Consider the following 19,557-nt stretch of genomic DNA (forward strand, 5'->3'; position numbering starts at 1 on the left):
AACAAGTAAACACTAACTGCTATATCACTCGCAGCACACTGCTCTCCCTCTGCAACAAAAGCAACACCACCACTCGTGACACAATGCTCTACCTCTGCAAAACAAGCTACTATACCACTCATGGCACTCTGCTCTACCTCTGCAAATCAAGCTACAGTACCATTAATAGCACTGTGCTCTACCTCTGCTACACAAACACCACTACTCATGGCACTCTGTTCTACATCTGCAAAACACACTACAATCCACTCATGGCTCTACCTCTGCAAAACAAGCTACAATATCACTCATGACACTCTGCTTTACCTCTGCAACACAAACAACACTACTAATCATAGCACTTTGCTCTAATCTGCAACACAAGCTACACCACTAATCTTAGCATTGCACTCTCCCACTGCAACACAAACTTCACTACCACTTGTGGCACTGTGCTTTCCCTCTGCAATACAAGCAAAACTACAGCTCAAGGCATTAGTTTGCACACACATTATCAGCCCATTCATCATGGTCCAACCTATACCAGGCGAGCTTTTCATTGTACATCTGAAGAAAACATCCACGGTTTCCGTGTGCTCTGCCTGAGAATTCTGGCATTGAAAAAGTCCAATTGGTAAGGCTGTGCAGGTAAAGTTTTCTTAGTTTGAATCAAGTACGAACACAAATATCAAATACAGTAGAACCCCGATTATCCGCGACTCGATCATCCAATTCGCGGATTAACCGCGATTTATGTCCATCAAGTCCAATTTTTTAGTTACATAAAACCAATTATTCAAAATGTATGTAAATGTTAAAATACTTTGCAAAATGTATGTTGGTCAAAGTACTTTGACTCAGTTATGTTTATATACACAGAAAGTTTAAAAAAAAAAATACTAGTACATACATACGTATGTACATAATATTTTTGTGTTCCGTGTTACGTGAATAGATTATACACTGGTGCGCGATTCCACGTCTGCATGACCGGACTGTACACTCCCGCGCGCAGCACGGCGCCGTGCCACAGAGATTACCCGGCGCATGGAGACAGTCCATTTCATTAGTGTACATTGTTGAAGCGTGAAGGTGGTGATAATTTTATGTATTGTAACAGTGATCTGCATTCCGACGGATTATACCGTTGTGTTGTGCGGAAGTGTTGAGCGCAACATTTCATAATGTCATCAAATGAACAGAAAAGAAAGTGAGTGGTACTGTCCATCAACAGCAAAACAAAAATTATAGAAAGATTTCAGAGTGGAGAAACGATTGCAAACTTGCGACTGAGTTTAATGTCGGTAACACAACAGTGCGCGACATCATAAAAAATCGCGAAGAAATCCTTCAGTTTGCTTCACAGGCTGACACTTCAAGTGGATTAAATAAACGCAAGACGATGAACGAATCCACATTTAGCAGCTTGGACACTTGTTTGTTTGAATGGTTTCAACAGAAAATGTCGGAGGGTGTAGCATTAAGTGGCGTAATTTTATCACAGCAGACGTAATTTTTTTTAAAAAAAACTAGGTTTGACAGAAGAACCATTTTCCTGTTATATTACTAAAAACACCGTGAATTATACGAGACAGAGACACCGTTTCAAAACCATAAAATCAAGTCTCAATGCACTGGTATGAAAAATCTTATCTCGAAAAGAATTTTGAAGGCAGTCGTTTTGTAAAACAATAACCAGCCCGATGGTGTTACTGACAACAGAGCAATGAGCTAAGTGTGGCAGCGTCGCTTACGGGCGATTAAAAAAATGCGTGACCTTGGCAGCTATCAGCTGTCTTGGGCCCTCGGACTGGCGGGCGGCTAGTCACACACCTCGGTGCAACAACGACTCGCGTGCCCACGTCTCCGCACACGAAAGACTTAAAAACCACTGCTGCCCAGCACTAAGCAGTCCGCTTCTATGTCAACAACGCACACGCACACAAAGCATGTGTATATATGTAATCTCCGAATGTCCACAGATGGCTGTCTGTGGGCTAATGACCTTTGAGGCAAGCATGACTCGGCTAACCGCGATTTTCGATTATCCGACTCACTCGTCCCCTTCATTAACACGGATAATCGGGGTTCTACTGTATTTCACGAATTCAAATATTGAATTTGAATAGTAAGGATGAAAATTATTGGCCCATTAACATTTATATATATTTTTTTCCATTCATGTAACAACTACAAGAAAAATAGACAAATAATATTAAATTGAAAGGTTGGTTAGGTTAATTGCATTACAATAGTTATACAGAAAATATTTGTTAAAAATTTAAATTATTAAATTAATAATTTCTTTTTAATTGTTCATGTAACCTAACTTAACCTAACCTAACCTAACCAACCAACCTTTAATTTCGGATCCTATTCACCGTATTTTCCACAACCTGCTACTCTAAATACCATGATATTCACTGCAATTTATTTCATCAAAAAGTGATTTTTTTTTAAATGCTGTATTCCCTAATTAGTAATTAAATTACCTCATATTTACATATTTGAACCTTTTTTCATTAGTTTTCGTTGTTAACGGCAGCCAGGAAAATTGTATTTTGGTACAGCAATATGTATTATAAACAATATTTTGGCCAATTTCATATGGAATCTTAAACCATAATTTACTTTTTTTATATATATATTTTGTAATTGCAACATGTTTCGTCATAGATATATACAGCAAGTAAGCTGCTACTGTATCATATGGTGTTAAAACAAACGTAATAATAGATTTGTATGACGTTTAAAATATGACTTAATTTTTTTATATGGCTATCTCAATGGAGTGTTCATGTTTTGTGATGTTGTAGTCCATGGTTGTTGACATTTGTTTCTTTTTTCTCACTACTTGTGCATTTGAAAAAAGAATAAAAATAATATTCTGTTTTCAAGTTTGAAATTAAAATTCTGCCAAGTTTTCAAATATTTATGCAATTTTTTCCATTACTATTACTGAGACAGAAGCGCTGGGGGAAAAAAGAAAGAAAAAAAAACATTGATACTTATTGCATGTTTCAAACGTAGTTTATTTTGAAGTCCCATTAAAACATTAAAAAAGGGTATTTATATCACATAAATGACTTAATCTGAATATTTGTTATTTTGAAGTGTTAGTATTTGAGGGTGAATCAAATACGAATAGTTTATTATTTGTATTCGAAAATGTGAATATTTGCACAGGCCTACCAATTGGACTTATCCGAGTTCGCTGCATGGCTACACTTTGAAAACTCTCCGTTTGAGTATGTATTGCATTGCATGCTTTGCAAAAGTGAAGCCTGTCGTGGAAGTTAGCAAACTCCTGTGACTGAGCAAAGCCCCGATGCTTCATACAGTCCAATCTGATGTAGGTGATTGCAGCGAAGTGTATGCCCAGAGCAGTCCAGGCATTAGCAGGGGATAGAAGGAGGTTTATTGGAAACATATTTAGCACTGTTCAAACTCCTGATAATATTCCATTCCCACACAAACTTTGATTTCGCTGTCCAGCACTGACCATGCAGCCAGGGAAGAGGCTTGTGTGTCACTTTTGGAAACAGGCTATTTCACTTGCAGGCGTCTCGCCTACCCTCGCTGGTGGTGTCTAGTAACTCAAGTCTTGCTACGCACACCAGTGGCACACTTCCTACAGATGCCATTCTTGCACTCAGCTCACCTGCCGAGAGTGAAGGCAGGAGACCAGATTAGACTAGGAGGGCAACCTCTGTCCCTGTCAAGGCTGAAACTAGCCAATGTGCGTCGATCCAGTCGGTACAGCCATAGACAGAGGGGAGGGGGTCGGCAGCGTTGCAGGGCAGCAAGGGCTTGGAGCTGGGATTGAACTTGGGACCAAGAATAACGTGAGCGTTCGCTGTTTCTGTTCTCTGCGTGTTTAATGCTCAGGTTGGCACAGACACTGCACACAACGTTTCTATGAATGTGGGTACATGTGGCAATGGCAATGAGTTTTTTTCAAAAACTAATTAAAAAAGCAAATACAAAAAATAACTGACTGCACAAAGCAGGCAGGAAGGTACGGCCTCAAGGAGCGGGGAGTAACACGCGACTGGCCTGGGCAGGCTCTCTGTTAAAACTGAACTCCTGGCGTCAGAAATTGCACTAGCCACTATTTTCTATTTCATATCAGGAACATAACATTAAGTAGTGTTATTCAATTTTAAAGCATATTAAATTTTTCATACATAGCATTATTAGGTTCTATGCATAAAACTTAAAGGCTTGTGTAAATTTAATAACTAAAAAAAATTTGTGTATCATTCTGAAATATTTGTTTATGTCCATTCAATGTTTGTATAAATACTCCATTTTAAATGCGTAATAACAATTGATAGTAATACCATAAATGAGATAAACTACAAAGTAAATTAAACATTAGAATATTACATATTTTGTTTATAGCTGATACCGAGAACAAAAACTATACATATATATATATATATATATATATATATATATATATATAACCATCATTAATAACACTAAAATCAAACAGATTAAACATACAATAATATAATAACAATTACATATAAAATATGCTATCATATCATACAACTTAAAACATACATAGAGTGGCAAAACATGTGACAACAAAACACAGAGACAAACACATAAATGTGAAAATGTACAAACAAAAATTATTTAATTTTTTTATGTTTCCCCAAAAAATGATAAGAATACATATATATTTATTATTTTTACAACTAACACAAACTAAAATTATTGATTAAATAATTTTTAAAACAATATAAATGTTTAAATTTTAACAGCATTTCCAAAAGGTATGATTATAATACTGTTTCACGATGCGTGCCAGGTTCGGAGCGGGCTGGCGACCATGCACGGCCACTCACGTCACGTGCCGTCCATTGACATAAGGCATGCCGTGCGTGCCTGATCGGGCCAGATTACAAGGGTCATCGCTATCCCCCCGACCCCTTCCGCCTCGGGCTATTGTCACCTTCCGAGTGTTTCAGGGATGACGCGACACGTCACAGCCGCTCTAGTCTCTTCGAGAAGGATGCCACGGATGTACGAGCGACGACAACAGCCTCCGCGGGAGTTCCAAGAGTTTGGAGAGCCCCGTGAGTGAAGGGAAGTGCGACATCGGCGAAGAGGGTAAGAGACACCCTCGAGAGCAGCGCAACGAGCAGTGGCGGAACCGTGAGAGTGCGACTAAGTGGCGCGTGGAATCACTGTCGAGCCAAGCTCTAGTGGAAAGTGTTAATGTTTTAATGATCAGTTAAAGACTTATTTTTGTGGACAGAAATCTTGAGTGCAGTCATTAAATTTGCAGTCTAGACATTAGTAATAAATAAAACTGTACTAATTAATTGAGCTATCCATTCGAACCAAATTGTTTTCCCCACATATCATAAAATTTTAGGTGTCAGATGTGGGATAGCCCTGATTAAAGTATTTCGGATTAATACAGTATACTGTAAAAAAAATTTAGAATTTAAATATTTGAAATTAAAATTAGTATTGGGAACAGAAGTTAGTTTTGAGTGTAGTTGTAGTAAAGTTAGTATTAGTTTTTAGTAGAAAGTTAGATTAGCTTTTAAGTCAAATTAGCTACAGTGTACTTCACAGGACAGTAGTTATAGTGACAGGCTGGTTGTATGTGGACAAGAAAGATGGCTGCCGAAGAACTTAAGAACGTAATGGCATTCTTGGCCGAAATAAAGAATGAAATGAAGAGTAACCAGGAGAGAATGGAGAGAAGGCTGGAGGGCTGGATGACATGAAGAGAGAAATAAGGAGCAGACAAGAGGTGAAGAATGCCATGAAGACTGAGATTGAGGATATGAAGAAGAACCATGAAAAGATGAAGAACTGTCAAGAAGAGATACGAAACAAAATAGTTGCTGCTCAAGAAGAAATGGAGAAGTGAATTGACAAAACCAGACTTCAGTTCAAGGGTTAAGTCCAGTGTTTGAAGCAGCAACTCGCACAACAGGAACAACAGATAATTCAGCTCGAACAGGACACTGAATGGCGTGTAGAAGCTGTAACCAAGGAGTGCCAATGAATGATTAAAGAAGCCTCTGCTGCTAAGAACCGTAAGAGTTACTCCGAGGATGTTAAGTTGGAGGCCACTCAAAATTCAAGCCACCCACCTACGATAGTCAATGTTCGTGTACAGTGTACAGAAGACAGTTTGAGGCAGCTGCAGAAGTAAATGGTTGGGGCAAGGAAGAAAAGGCTACGGCACTTGTCTTGGTCCTGAGAGGATCCCCACCAGAGCTGCTGCAGACCAGTTCCAGACCATAAAGACTATGGAGTATTAGTAGAGGCCCTTGAGCTGAGGGATGGCAACTGACACATGGGCGAGGTGTATACAACAGTCCTGAAGAGACGTCAACAACAATCTTCAGAAACTCTCCAAGAATTTGAAGCCGACATCGAGCGACTCGTGCACCTCGCCTACCCAGGAGCACCAACGAAGTTCCGCCAGCAGCTAACAACCAGTGTGTCTATAGATGGAATCAGAGATGTGGAATTTCAGCAAACTCTTCGTTGGGCCGGCACTTGAGGAGCTGCGAGGCCTTGGTCTATGCTCTGGAAATCAAGGCAGCACGCAGTGCCTCAAATAACAAGCATCATCAGGACAAGGAGAGCTGGAATGGAGCCCTACAATGGAGCAATTGCCAGAAACACCACTAATGAAGTAGACATTCTCAGGGCATTGAAGAAGCTGCTGAATGACACAACTCCAGATAACCCAATCAGAAGAGCAGTAGGACGCCTACGGTGCAAGGTCTGTAATGAATCAGGACACATCCAGTGGGACTACCCAACACGCAGGAAGACATCGCAGCAGTATGATTGTCGGATAGAACACAGGAAAGGCCAAGTTCACATAAAACCGATGCCCTCTTCCGAAGACCTTGCAAGGTAAACTACAACTATTCCAATGGGGAGAAGAAAAATGATGGAATTGAATATGTTTGGCGAACAACGATAACCAACAGGGAAGATAAATGGAATAATGCCAGCTTGAAAGCAGTGCAGTGGCAAGATCCTGACCTGGCACCCATTATAAGCTGGCTAGAGAATGGTACTAGATGTCCAATATGTGGGATTTCTTGAATATGGTGAATGGGCTGCTAATGAGGGCATGGGAGAGTCCAAATGGAAAAGTAGTTACCATGCAACTACTCCTTCCAAAGAGTTTAGTGGCAGAGGTGTTGAAAGAAATCCATAATGGTATCTCTGGTGGTTATCTAGGGGTGAACAAAACTCTAGTCAAGATCCATCAATGCTACTATTGGTTGAGGTGTCGCCAGGATGTGGAAGCTTGGTGAGAGGATAGCCATCAACATTGCTGGACCATTTCCCAAGTCTAAAGATGGTAACCGGTATATTCTGGTAGCAATGAATTACTTCAGTAAGTAGCCAGATGTTTATGTACTTCCTAACCAAGAAGCCACTACCATTGCGGATGCAATAGTCAACAACTTTAATTTCAGATTTGGGGTACTCAGACCAAGGCCGCATTTTCAAGTCGACAATATTTCAGGGGGTGTGTCGGTTGCTGGGAATAAATAAAACCAGGACAAGAGCCCTACATCCTAGGCCGATGGCAGGGTGAAGAGGTTCAACAGAACTCTTGAGGAACACCTGGCCATGGTTGTGCCTGAGCATCAACAGGATTGGGATCAACACATCCAGTTGTTCCTGATGGCATATAGGTCTGCCATCCATGACTCCACTGGGCAGACCCCTGCGAGTATTGTGTTTGTACAGGAGTTGAGGCTGCCCTGCTATGTCAAGTTCGGTCGTCCTCATAAGGAGCCGAGCAACACCACTATTCTGTTTACTTGTATTGAAAGTGTTATTTATTCTATTATCATAATTTGAAATTTTAAGCCAATCTGCAATATTATAACTGAACCATAAAGAAATATATAAACAATTAGAGAAATAGTGCATCGCCATCATTAGTAGAATGCCTAATGAATAGAGAATCAGTTTCAGGATTAGTTAAAAATAGCATAGTCAACATAGGCGTGCGCAGGACTTCAGTATTGGTGGTGCCAGATTACACAACAGCCCTGTCATTCACGGACCCCGAGCCTAAAGCGGGGGCCCGGGGGTCCTCCCCCGGAAAAATTTGGATTTGAAAGCGCAAAATGGTGCTATTTAAGGTGTTTCCGAACAAAAACTTTAAATACACAGATGCAATAATTTTAACATTTTTTATGACAAATTATGACTTTGAACTTTATAATCACCAGGAAAACTACAAAAAAAAAATTTACAGTTTTAAGCTTTGTTGAGCCATAAAGTAAATTGCACAAATTGTTTGCACGGAATTCATGCTGGTGGCTTTGAAAAACCGTACTTTTGTTTTCTGAAGACGCCAAATAAATGCTAGAAAAAACATTCTCAAATGTTAAGTTTTAAAATCAACAAATCAAGGGAGTTTTTGTAACATACCTAAAATATGTAAAATATTAAAATAATAAAAATACACAAATAAGAGTGGGCAAAAGTTTTAACTTTTGGAATACAACAAAAATGTTTTGTCGGCGACTGCATATAAGTCATCGAGTAAGCCTATCCTTTTAACTAACTAAACTCTCTCTCTTTTTTTAAATAAACCCTGGCGGACGGCGGCTATGATTCCGTGCGCTAGTGGACACCGAGCGCTTATTCTATGTAATTCGAGGAGAACTATGAGAAGTATTTACATTTCAGAAGTTTCGTAGCCACGGCCCGCGTGTACAACACAAGTAATTGCAACTGGCTTGTTTCCGTGTGTATAGTTGGTTCGATTGCAAATTGATATACTGATAGTGTTATGAGCACATATTTGTAACTCGACACGATTGGAAAACATATTTTTTGGAAATAATACTGATTTTTGTAAGTACAGTACACTCCCTATTTAACGCGGTTGTCGGGGGACATAACATTTACCCGCGTTGTTGCATAACCGCGATGTTTCGATGTGACCAAGGTCAAAAGGCATAAAACACCGCCTGTGTTCTAATAGGTCGGCAAGCACGCACAGTTAGACGGTCCGCCTTTGTGCGGAGTTTGCATCCGCAGTTTTCACTAAACGCGGGTGAAAAAATAAAAATAATAAATTTTAAAGATAAATATTAAATGTTGAATTTTATTTTTTATTTTTCCGCATGCCGCGCACAGTTTGTCGCACGGCCTACGAGCGCGCCACACACCGCCATACACACGTGCGGCACACAAGCTTCTGCCAGTCTCGTGGTGTCAGCCACAGTATCTGCTTCGTCTGAGTGTCCGTAACAAAGTAAGTGCAGTGTGTGCGGTTACACACGATTCTGTGGTCAAAGTCTTCTAAATAGAAAGGCCATAGTAATACTTCAAACCGAATATGAATCGCAAAGTACCGAGTTTGATTGACAAAATAAAAATTCTAGATTTACGTACTTACATATAGCGTGTCTTTTGCAGGAGTATGCAGCAGATACGTGAAAAACGATTCTAGCATTCGTACAATATAAAATAAAGAATCGTCTATCGTGTAAAGTGGTTAAACTTTGTTATCCATGCTTACAGTAAATTATAAATGGTCACATGTGGGATACAAAAATTGCGCCAAAATAATTTTAGCGCAATCAGTGGCGCCGTATTAAAAAGTCTGTTAAACGTTGTCTTTACTTATTCCATCAAACGCTGTGTCGAGTTGCTGAGTGTGTGTGGCTCGGATCGGCAAGTGTTATATTCCCCAGCCTCTGGTTAAAGGTCGGGAGGCCGCTACACATAAACATTTCCGGGGCTTGTTTACTACCTCACGGCAAAAGTGGTACAGTAAGGTTCACGTAAGTATTGGACCACTGGAAATTCCTCGGCAAAGATTAAAAATACGCTAGCTAATTTACTTTACTATTTAATGTTAAAACATTATACCAAAGTAAAAAGATGAACGTGTATAATACAACGAATAAAATTACGTCTGTAGGTTCCAGTTGTAACAAAACATTTATATGTCTCCGCTTGTCAACACACGTGACCACGAGAAGTGTGCAGACGGAAATGAGTGAACTACTCAAGGTCACCAGACTTCCCCCCTTTCGGCTTAATCGCCCCTCTCATCACTAGCGCTTATATTCCACTCCTCCCGTCTACCCGGGTGTCTTGGTCGCATATTCTCGGCTCGCCTTTCCCCTCCCAGCGCTTGCCGTCAACCAAACCTATCCAAAATCAATCCCCAGCCGAGTGTCGCTGGACGGTGGGCTTTATCGGGTCCCCTGTCCGATGCTTTATTTGTGGATTTAAAAAAATGTTAAGAACTAGTGTTTCAGAAAATAACACTGGGCTGGATTGGACCATAATTTGAAAACACTACAAGATAGAGGAATAATGTACGGAGATATCTTGTTTAGAATTTCACTGCTGACATTTTCTACGCCTAGGCTTTTTTCTGCCCGATGCTTAGTTTGTGAGTTACAACGCAAAATTATCCTAATCGGCTGTCAACCATTTATTCCATTATTATTACAGTAGAAACTCGTTAATCCGTGACGCGCTAATTCGGGAATCAAATAATCCGGGACGATTTAAAAGTGCAGAAAAAAAAAAGAGAAGTAAAAATTGTCAGCGCTTAAAATTAACGTCACGCGGGCCGGCGGCTGGCAAACACTGCAAGCCTTCGCATGGGCCGCCAAACTCTGCAACGCTGTTTGTACCGACCCTTTGTGTCGTCCCCCTTTCAGCTGTCACATTTGTCACTCTTTAAACTTGAGGGGGATGTTCTGACTTCTGCTTCCCGTCTCCCTTTGTTTGTTTCCACCCGCCAATGCACGGCAGGCGCCTGGCGAGTGACGTGTCTGGCTGGCATTCCGCTGGACGAAGTGGGATGAGTGTGATTGTGGGGGGGGGGGCTACCCAAAATTTATGTGTGCAAGTTCAGCACGATCTTATCTTTCTCTCTTCGGCTGTTGTAAATGACCGTGAACTAATGGCTAGGCAGTGACGTATTTTTTTAAGCCGAGACTAATTCGAAGACGGTCCTTCCCGTGAACGGATTATCCGGGTTTATTACTTTTTTTTTTATAGGATTTTAATTATACGGGCATCGGCGGGTCCCAACTAACACGAATAATGGAGAGTTTACTATTTTTTATCCATCTGCTGCCAAGGCGCAGTAAGCCTCGGTAGATGTTACGTCACATGACCTTGGCCTTAACCCAGCTGCACGCCGGTGTCTGAGAAGCTTGACAAGACCTTACGGGCTTTTAATCGCTAGTCCGTGAAATTTGGTAATTCGTGATTATCTCGGTCCCGACCATCACGAATTAACGAGGTTCTACTGTGTTATTATTATTATTATTATTCATTTCTGATTGGGGGACATGGTTTGACCCGCGATATACCCGATTCCGCGATCTATCGGGGCGCGGTATACCGGGAGTTTACTGTATGTATTATTTCTGCTTGTAAAAAACAAAATAACGTTAACCCTAATGGTGGTGCCAAGGCACCTGTGGCACCTACCGTGCACACGCCTATGATAGTCAAAAAATTATGAGTTGAGACTGAAATCTTTCATATATAAATATAAATTTTTTATTTGGGATTTTTTCTAGTCTAGTCCATAGATGTTATTGAATTCTCGATTGCAGAGCAGTATTCTAATTGGGCTCTGGTTAAGGTGAAGAATGAACAGAGCATTGAGTCAGGTGTTGTTGCCAAAAAGTAATATATACTATTAATCCTAAAGTTCTTGATGTCTACTAAAAACATTATCCACATGCTGATGAAAATAAGATGCAGTATCTACTTTAACTCTTAGATATTTTATGTGTGCCCATGTTTAATGTTGTCACTAGCGCTTTGACAGTTATGGGTAATTGAATATGTTTTCCTAGTAAAGGTAATACAAAATTTTTTTTCATAATTAATTAAGTGAAATTATTGCTAGATCACCATGCTTGAACTGCTGAAATATCATGTTGAAGGCTTTACAATCATCTTTATTACTTTTTACTTTTGATTTTGTACAATTTAATGTCATCAGCACACAATAATAGCTTTGAATTTTTTTATTTCACTCATAATATTATTTATGAAAGTATTAAAGAGACGTTAGATAGTTTATTGCCTTGCGGAACCGATGCAACAGAAAAGCTTAAATACATTACCTACATTAGCAACTCTAACTGAAAAGTATCTATTTGTGAGATAGTTACAGAGCCAAGTTATGTACTGCTTGTCAAAACATAAATTACATATTTTTTAAGAATTAAGTTATGTTGGCATTTGTCAAATGCTTTACTCATATCAAAATAGATAGCATCAGTTAATTTGGTGTCTGGCGATTATACTGCTATGAAGATCACTTACATATGCCAACTAATTTGTTGGAGTAGATGTTCCAAATTGATACCCATGTTCTTTTTGTAAATTTCTGTGAACTATTTCATTGTTATGTAGCTTTTCAAAAGTTTTCAAAAAAATTATATACATGCACATTTATTTTCTGAGGACTCACAGTCACTTCTGACTCCTGGCTGTGCTGCCAATGGGATGTAAGTGCACCACCTTTTAGAAAATATTGAAGATTTTAATATCATCATTTAGGAATTCTTAGTTTACATATTAAATATGTTAGCAAATGACTTGAATACTCCACAAGAAACAATAACTTTGCTAATACATAAAGCATGTTACAGGCAATTTGATGTCCAAAAATTAACTCTCCCAAGTAAAAATGTGTCCTGGAATACAATAGTAGATTGCCTTGAGATATCTATTAAAGGTTAAGGAATTCTGTTAAAAATTTTTTAGGGACATTGTGACACTACTGATAAACTAATACGAACACAAATTCCTAACATTACATTGAAACAGAATTAAGAGAACTAACTTATTTTGCAACCTATTGTCATATCCCTTGATGATGTTCAGAAAAATAAATGTATTATTTCTAAGTCAGTGCTCATATGGAAGCATATTCAAATGAAAATGGATGCCACAAAGGATAAAAATTAATACATATATATATACAGTAAACTCCCGGTATATCGCGCCCCGATTGATCGCGGAATCGGGTATATCGCGGGTCAAACCATGTCCCCCAATCAGAAATGAATAATAATAATAATGGAATAAATGGTTGACAACCGATTAGGATAATTTTGCATTGTAACTCACAAACTAAGCATCGGGCAGAAAAAAGCATAGGTGTAGAAAATGTCCGCAGTAAAATTCTAAACAAGATATCTCCGTACATTATTCCTCTATCTTGTAGGGTTTTCAAATTATGGTCCAATCCAGCCCAGTGTTAATTTCTGAAACACTAGTTCTTAACGTCGCTTTATCTCACAAATGAAGCATCGGACAGGGGACCTGATAAAGCCCACCATCCAGCGACATTATCCAGCGTGACTCGGCTGGGGATTGATGTTGGATAGGCTTGGTTGACGGCAAGTGCTGGGTGGGGAGAGGCGCCGCGGCTGGGAGGGGAGAGGCGAGCCGAGAATATGCGACCAAGACACCCGGGTCGGCGGGAGGGGTGGAATATAAGCGCTAATGATGAGAGGGGCGATAGTAAGCCGAAAGGGGGGAAGTCTGGTGTCCTTGAGTAGTTCACTCATTTCCCGTCTGCACACTTCTCGTGGTCACGTTTGTTGACAAGCGGAGACAAGTCATTGTTGACCGTGCGTTATTGAAGCCGTGTTTTTGCAGTCAGTCTTGTTAGCCCTTGGTACGATGTCATAGAAACGAAAAACTCATTCTATAGCAGATAAACTGAAAATCATTGAGCGTGTGAAAAAAGGTGAGACGAAAAAGGAACAGAAACTGAGAAATTTTGTGGATGTTATTGAAAGTGATGTAGGGTTGCAAAGAAAAACAATCAAGTTAGGTGAAGATAGTGAACTGGATGAATGCCTTTACAGGTGTTTTTTAATCAAACGAAGTGAAGGTGTACCATTGTCAGGACCTATTTTGAAGACTCAAGCTGTGAAGTTTCATAACGATTTGCATGGAAAGACGGACTTCAAAGCTTTAGAAGGGTGGTTTTCGCGATGGAAAGTTCGTCACGGAATACAGCAGGCAAGCATCAAAGGCGAAGCCCGATCTTAGTGGGTGGGGCGGGGTAGTTGACGTATACTGTCGGAGAGGGAAGAGGTAAGAAGGAAAGATAAGGCGTAGAGAGAGGTAGAGATTGGAGCGGGCAGAAACACGGAGAGGTGGAGGGGGTGGGGAAGGGGATGTGTTCACGCAGCACACAGGCAGAGCATGAGTCACTTGACTGAGCAGCGTTGCTGCGTACAAGGCAATATCAGGTAGTCCGTTGTTTAAAATTCCACTCCAGAATCTTCCCATTTAGTGTGGAGCGCTTACACAAACTATGACTTTTTTTTATTTTTTACCATCTTTTACTGTACAGTATGTACTATATTAATTGGTATTTTACTGGACATCTGTATATAAATGTTTTGTTACAACACTTAAACCTACAGACGAAATATTATTGGGTAATTCATTGTATTATACAAGTTCATCTTTTTACTTTGGTATAATGTTTTAACATTAAATAGTAAAGTAAATCAGCTAGCGTATATATATACATATATATATATAATATTGCACAGACACCTGCTTATTTTTTAGCCAATATGCTGGATTCAAAAGAAAATTAATTATTACATATAAATTTTACTGAAGAAGAAAAAATCATGGCATTTATTTGGCAAAAAAAGGTAGGAACTAGAAATGTTCACTGCTTTCATTAATTATCAAATTTCAATCAAACATCTCACCTTTAAAGATTTTTTGAGAATGAGTAATGTCACAGTAAGAAGAATGACACTGAGAAATATTCCTTTATGTTAAACAGTTACCTAAAGCACACACTTCTTCAGCAAGTGGGTTGTATCATTTTGATTAGTGCATTCTAAAGCCTAGAGAGAGCATCCAACCTTGCATTTCTGATTAAAGCATTAAACAAACACAACCAACAGTGATGTCATTTGAACTGTTATAAAAAACAGGAAAGAACTAAGCAAAAAAAAATATTTAAGTGGTTCATCTTGATATTTTTCTTTTAAACACTGATAATATACAAGATTGAAGGAAAAACATGTTTTAGACATCTATGACCTCTACGTTTGGTGAGTTTTTTGTTATTGTACACACTTAAGTAGTATCATTGATTTTTTTTTCTATTTTAGCAATAAATATTAGTGATGCACCGATAAGGCTTTACCGATTACCGAAACGATACAGATAACCAACATAAACATCGGCCGATACCGATACAAACCGATTACCGATTATTTTATCACATTTTCATTTTGCAACAGCTAAATTAAACAAATAATAATATATCAAGCAATACTAAGAATTAAAATATCTTCACAGGCTTATATTATTTATTTTTATTCTTAAAAGTAAATATATCATGTGAAACACGCAGTTGACATTTAGTAGTCATAATTCAACACTGGCAAATTTGAATTTAAAAAAAACAAGCTTTCTTAAGTTCTCAGGCAACATCCTGTTGCGCTTCTCTTGGAGAATGTTTCCTGCTGAAGAAAACAATCTCTCTGAGCACACAGATCCAAGGGATATTATAAGATTTTTCAGTGCTGCCTTCTTCAGATGTGGGTAATTTACATCTTTTAACCAGAATTCAATCGGGTCTGTCCCTAAGTCGAATGTTGGCTGCTTCATGTAACTGTCCAGTTCTTCAATTACATTACCTGTAAATAATAAAATTACAAAATGACAAATATTTGGTTTAGCAATTAAATAATAAGATTTGTTGACTGTAGCACAGTGTATGTGGTACTTACCCCTAGTTGAAGCTGTTGTAGCAGCTATAGACTTATCAACCATTTTCTGGAACATCTGCCAAATTCCCTTCTGTGTAGCAGAAGGACCAGGTGAAGAAATGGCACATCTAGAAGTGCCAGTTGACTCAGAAGTCTGATCACATTTTTGCAGTGTCATGCTATCATTAAAACTATATTTCACTGTTTCAATGCTGTCAGGATTTTGGAATGGATGGTGTTTATAACGAGGATCAAGCATCGTAGCTACTAAGAAAACCTCAGTCTTTTCCAATTCACCAAGACGTGAGCCGAGTGAATGTTTCAAATCGGTTGCAAAAGATTTAATGGCACCTTTAACGGCTTTAACCTCCATTATCTTCATTTCCAGCATGTGATTTAGGCTGTTGACTAGTGGTATAGCATCTGCTACAGATGCTTTTTCACTGCTGACTGTCTTGGTCACATCTTCAAAGTATGTAAGAAGATCTACTAATTGCTCGGCAAGCAACCAATTTTCAGCTGTAATCTGACACCTAAACTTCGAGCAATTTTGGAGAGCAACCGTGATGGAAAGACGCTGTTCTACAAGACGTCGTAACATATGAAGAGTAGAGTCCCATCGTGTCGCAATATCTTGAATAAGTACGTGCTGAGGTTCGTTTACCTTTTTCTGTGCATCGACAAGAATTTTTTTGGCTGCTGTTGAATGACTGAAATGCCCTACAATGTTCCTGAATGCCGCAAGCAGTTCATGAACTGGACATTGATTCAGCAGCCAATCTTTGAGTACAAGCTGAACACTGTGAGCTAAGCATGGAATATTAGGCAGTTTGAGGTGATCTCTTACGGCACATTTCATATTAGATGCATTATCAGTAACAACTGCACATACTTTATTGCCTATCTCCCAGTCTTCAAATATGTGCAAGAGATTGTCTGCAATGTTTACTGCAGTGTGCAAATCACCATCAAAAGGTAAAACTTCAAGGCAGAAATGTACCTTCTGAGACAGCTCTGCTCCATGGGCTGTGACACTAATGAAATCATTCATCTGAGACGAAGCCTCACTTGTCCACAAATCTGTTGTGACAGCAACATTGTCAAGATTAGAAAGTCTCTCTCTAACTTTATTTTTCACTTTCTCATACATTTTTGGAATTACTGTATCGGCCATGTGTTTCCTTGAAGGAATGTTGTATCTCGGAACTGCTTTAGACATGAGATGCCTAAAACCATCATTATTCACAATGTCATATGGTTGCATGTCTACACATATCATTTCAGCAATCAATGTGGTAAATTCCTGAGCTCGTGGATCATTGGAATTGTACAGTAATTTCTTTTCGACTACGTCTTGCAGTGTTGGTTGAAGTAGACTTACTTTAACTTTCTTCTGAGAAGGGCCAGCAACCGAATGTTCCCTCTCAGTAGAACACGCCTGGCTTGTACTTTCTGCAAATGCAAATTGCTGAGGATGCCGTGTCTTAACATGATGCAACATGTTGGTGGTTGTGTAGCTTGATCGGCAAGAACAACCACGTGATATTACAGCACCACAATATAAACATATTGCTTTACTATCGTCTTCTTGGCTTGTAGTAAAATGTTTCCACACTTCACTTCTCTTTTCCCGCGTCGCCATTGTTTAAAACAGTCTCGTTTTCAGAAATACGCATTCGCAATAATAAACATTTACGTTTAAAAACACAACACCTTTGGAATACTTCCATAGATTATATGATGTCAACAAAGACGCCAATAACAGGAAAGTTAGCCAACACTGAAGTTCGCAAACATTTGGTGCTAAAGCAACCGCTCTCTCCTTTCGGACGTTTTCATTATTTCTCACTATGATCGCTAGCGCTGCTAAACCTGATCGTAATCCTAACAACTTAAATGCTGTCTTATTCTAAAGTTGGCAGTACAACTTTTATCTGTATGCAGGTATCTATGGTTCTTAGTTGCGTGTTTACAAAATAAATAGCGGCGGGAATGAATACTAAATTAAAATAGTGAGTGTGCGCCTAATTTTTTTTATTTAAAATCTGGCGTAAGATATGCGGCGAAATATGTTTACGAAATCTGACGAGAAAATAAAGGATGCGTAAAATACAACTTACATCGGTATCAGTATTTAAATAATCGGTGATAACGATTAATCGGTAAAATGTAATTATCGGCGATTATCGTTAATCGGTATCGGAATCGGTGCATCACTAATAAATATGTGCTAAACCTTTTGCATTAGAATTATCAGTGGACAACTAGATTAACATTTTTATGAATCAACTTAGCTAACTACATAACATTTAATATATGAGTAACTTGGGTGTTCTTAAAATTAAATGTAAATTTAGTTAGTTTTTTTTTTCCACCAGGATTGGTGTATACAATCATTGATCATTTTAAATCATATATATTTAGTTTACACATGGTGAAAATCAAAATAACTAATGTAATAAAAAAACTGGTTTCAATAAAAAAAGTTTCAACCAAGAAACCAGATTTTTTGGGTTTAAAAAAAATTCCAACCCTAGCTTCACTACATATAAAACTGTATTATAAATATGTTGGTGTGTACACAACCATTTCATGTAACCTAAAATGACCACCAAGCTGTGATTGACAAAGTAAGACATGTATTTAAACTAGTGATGGCCCAATATTCAATATTCGATATCGTAGATCGATAATATCGGCACATTTTTCAATATCGGACATCGGTAAATACTTGCGATATTTTGATAACCGATGTTTGCTCTCGCCAATAATACTTCTTATATAACCTTAACCGTAATTCCAAGCTTATTTTCCGTTGGCGTAATTTATCTTTCTTCACGTCACCATATTACCTAGTAATTCCAAGCATATTTTCCACTGAAACAATTTCAAGCCTATTTCTTCTTTCTGATACTGCAATGCATCCCGACGGTACAATTCTTCCATGTGTACACAAATCCCAGTCATTAGTGCATATTTATTCGTTTCAGATATTCGCAAATTGTTTTCGCTTGATGAATTTTCGAAGTTCATTAAGTGTACATAAATTGAAAACATAAACAAAAATAATTATGATATTTAATTTAGTAAGTGGTGAAGAAGAATAAAGTTGCTACTTGATATAACAGGCATTTTCTTTCCGTGTCGTTTCATGGTCGCGAACTGCTGTTCTATACACAAACGTTACGTAAGTTTTACAAAAGCTAAAATATGAAACGTGTTTAAGTAGGGCAAGTTGCAGCAAAAGTATTATGTTGGTTATACTGAGTGCATTGCCAACAACATAAATAAAGATGTGTGGTTTTATAAACTCTGCAGTACGTTTCAAAGTTGTATTGAAATTACTTTTCACGTATTTTTAACGTGTTTTCTCACCAATAAATGGAGTGATACACTTGAACTATGGTCACAAAATTTGCTATTTGAAGACCTTCCTTTCTAGCGTGTCGTTTACCGTGATGAAATTTTACAAAGGGTACAAAAGTTTGATGTTTTTCGGACGGTATTTTTCGTAGATTACAGTTGAGACACTAGACTAAGTACATGCAGTGACTCGTGATTCATACATTATAAGCAAATACACTAGACTAATACCGGACAGCTACAAGATTTCTCAATATTTCTCCACAAAAATCTGAAATTTGTTTCCTTGTAGTTACAATATGTTTTTTGCATACTGTAGGTAATACCTACACCAGAATATTGCTTTATCTGGCCTTGAAAAACAATTTAATTTTTAAGACCTTGAATTTAGAGAGCTTATTTCTAGGCCATTATGATAATTTCATTATTAACTTTCATTTAATGT

General features: G+C 38.4%; 2 protein-coding genes across 4 annotated transcripts in view; both read right to left on the reverse strand.

Moving 5' to 3' along the window:
• Positions 1-19,557, reverse strand: part of LOC134531598 (5'-3' exoribonuclease 1) — a 373,786-nt gene that overhangs the window by 284,342 nt on the left and 69,887 nt on the right. The gene's annotated exons all lie outside the window — the stretch shown is intronic.
• Positions 20-17,830, reverse strand: LOC134532403 (zinc finger BED domain-containing protein 4-like). Its single transcript, XM_063368844.1, has 3 exons — positions 15,771-17,830; positions 15,592-15,677; positions 20-49 (listed from the first exon to the last, which is right to left on the reverse strand). The coding sequence occupies exons 1-3, from the start codon at positions 17,389-17,391 to the stop codon at positions 20-22; spliced, it is 1,737 nt and encodes a 578-aa protein (XP_063224914.1). The 5' UTR covers positions 17,392-17,830.

This window comes from Bacillus rossius, chromosome 5, assembly GCF_032445375.1.
Source record: "Bacillus rossius redtenbacheri isolate Brsri chromosome 5, Brsri_v3, whole genome shotgun sequence".
Lineage (NCBI taxonomy): Eukaryota > Metazoa > Arthropoda > Insecta > Phasmatodea > Bacillidae > Bacillus > Bacillus rossius.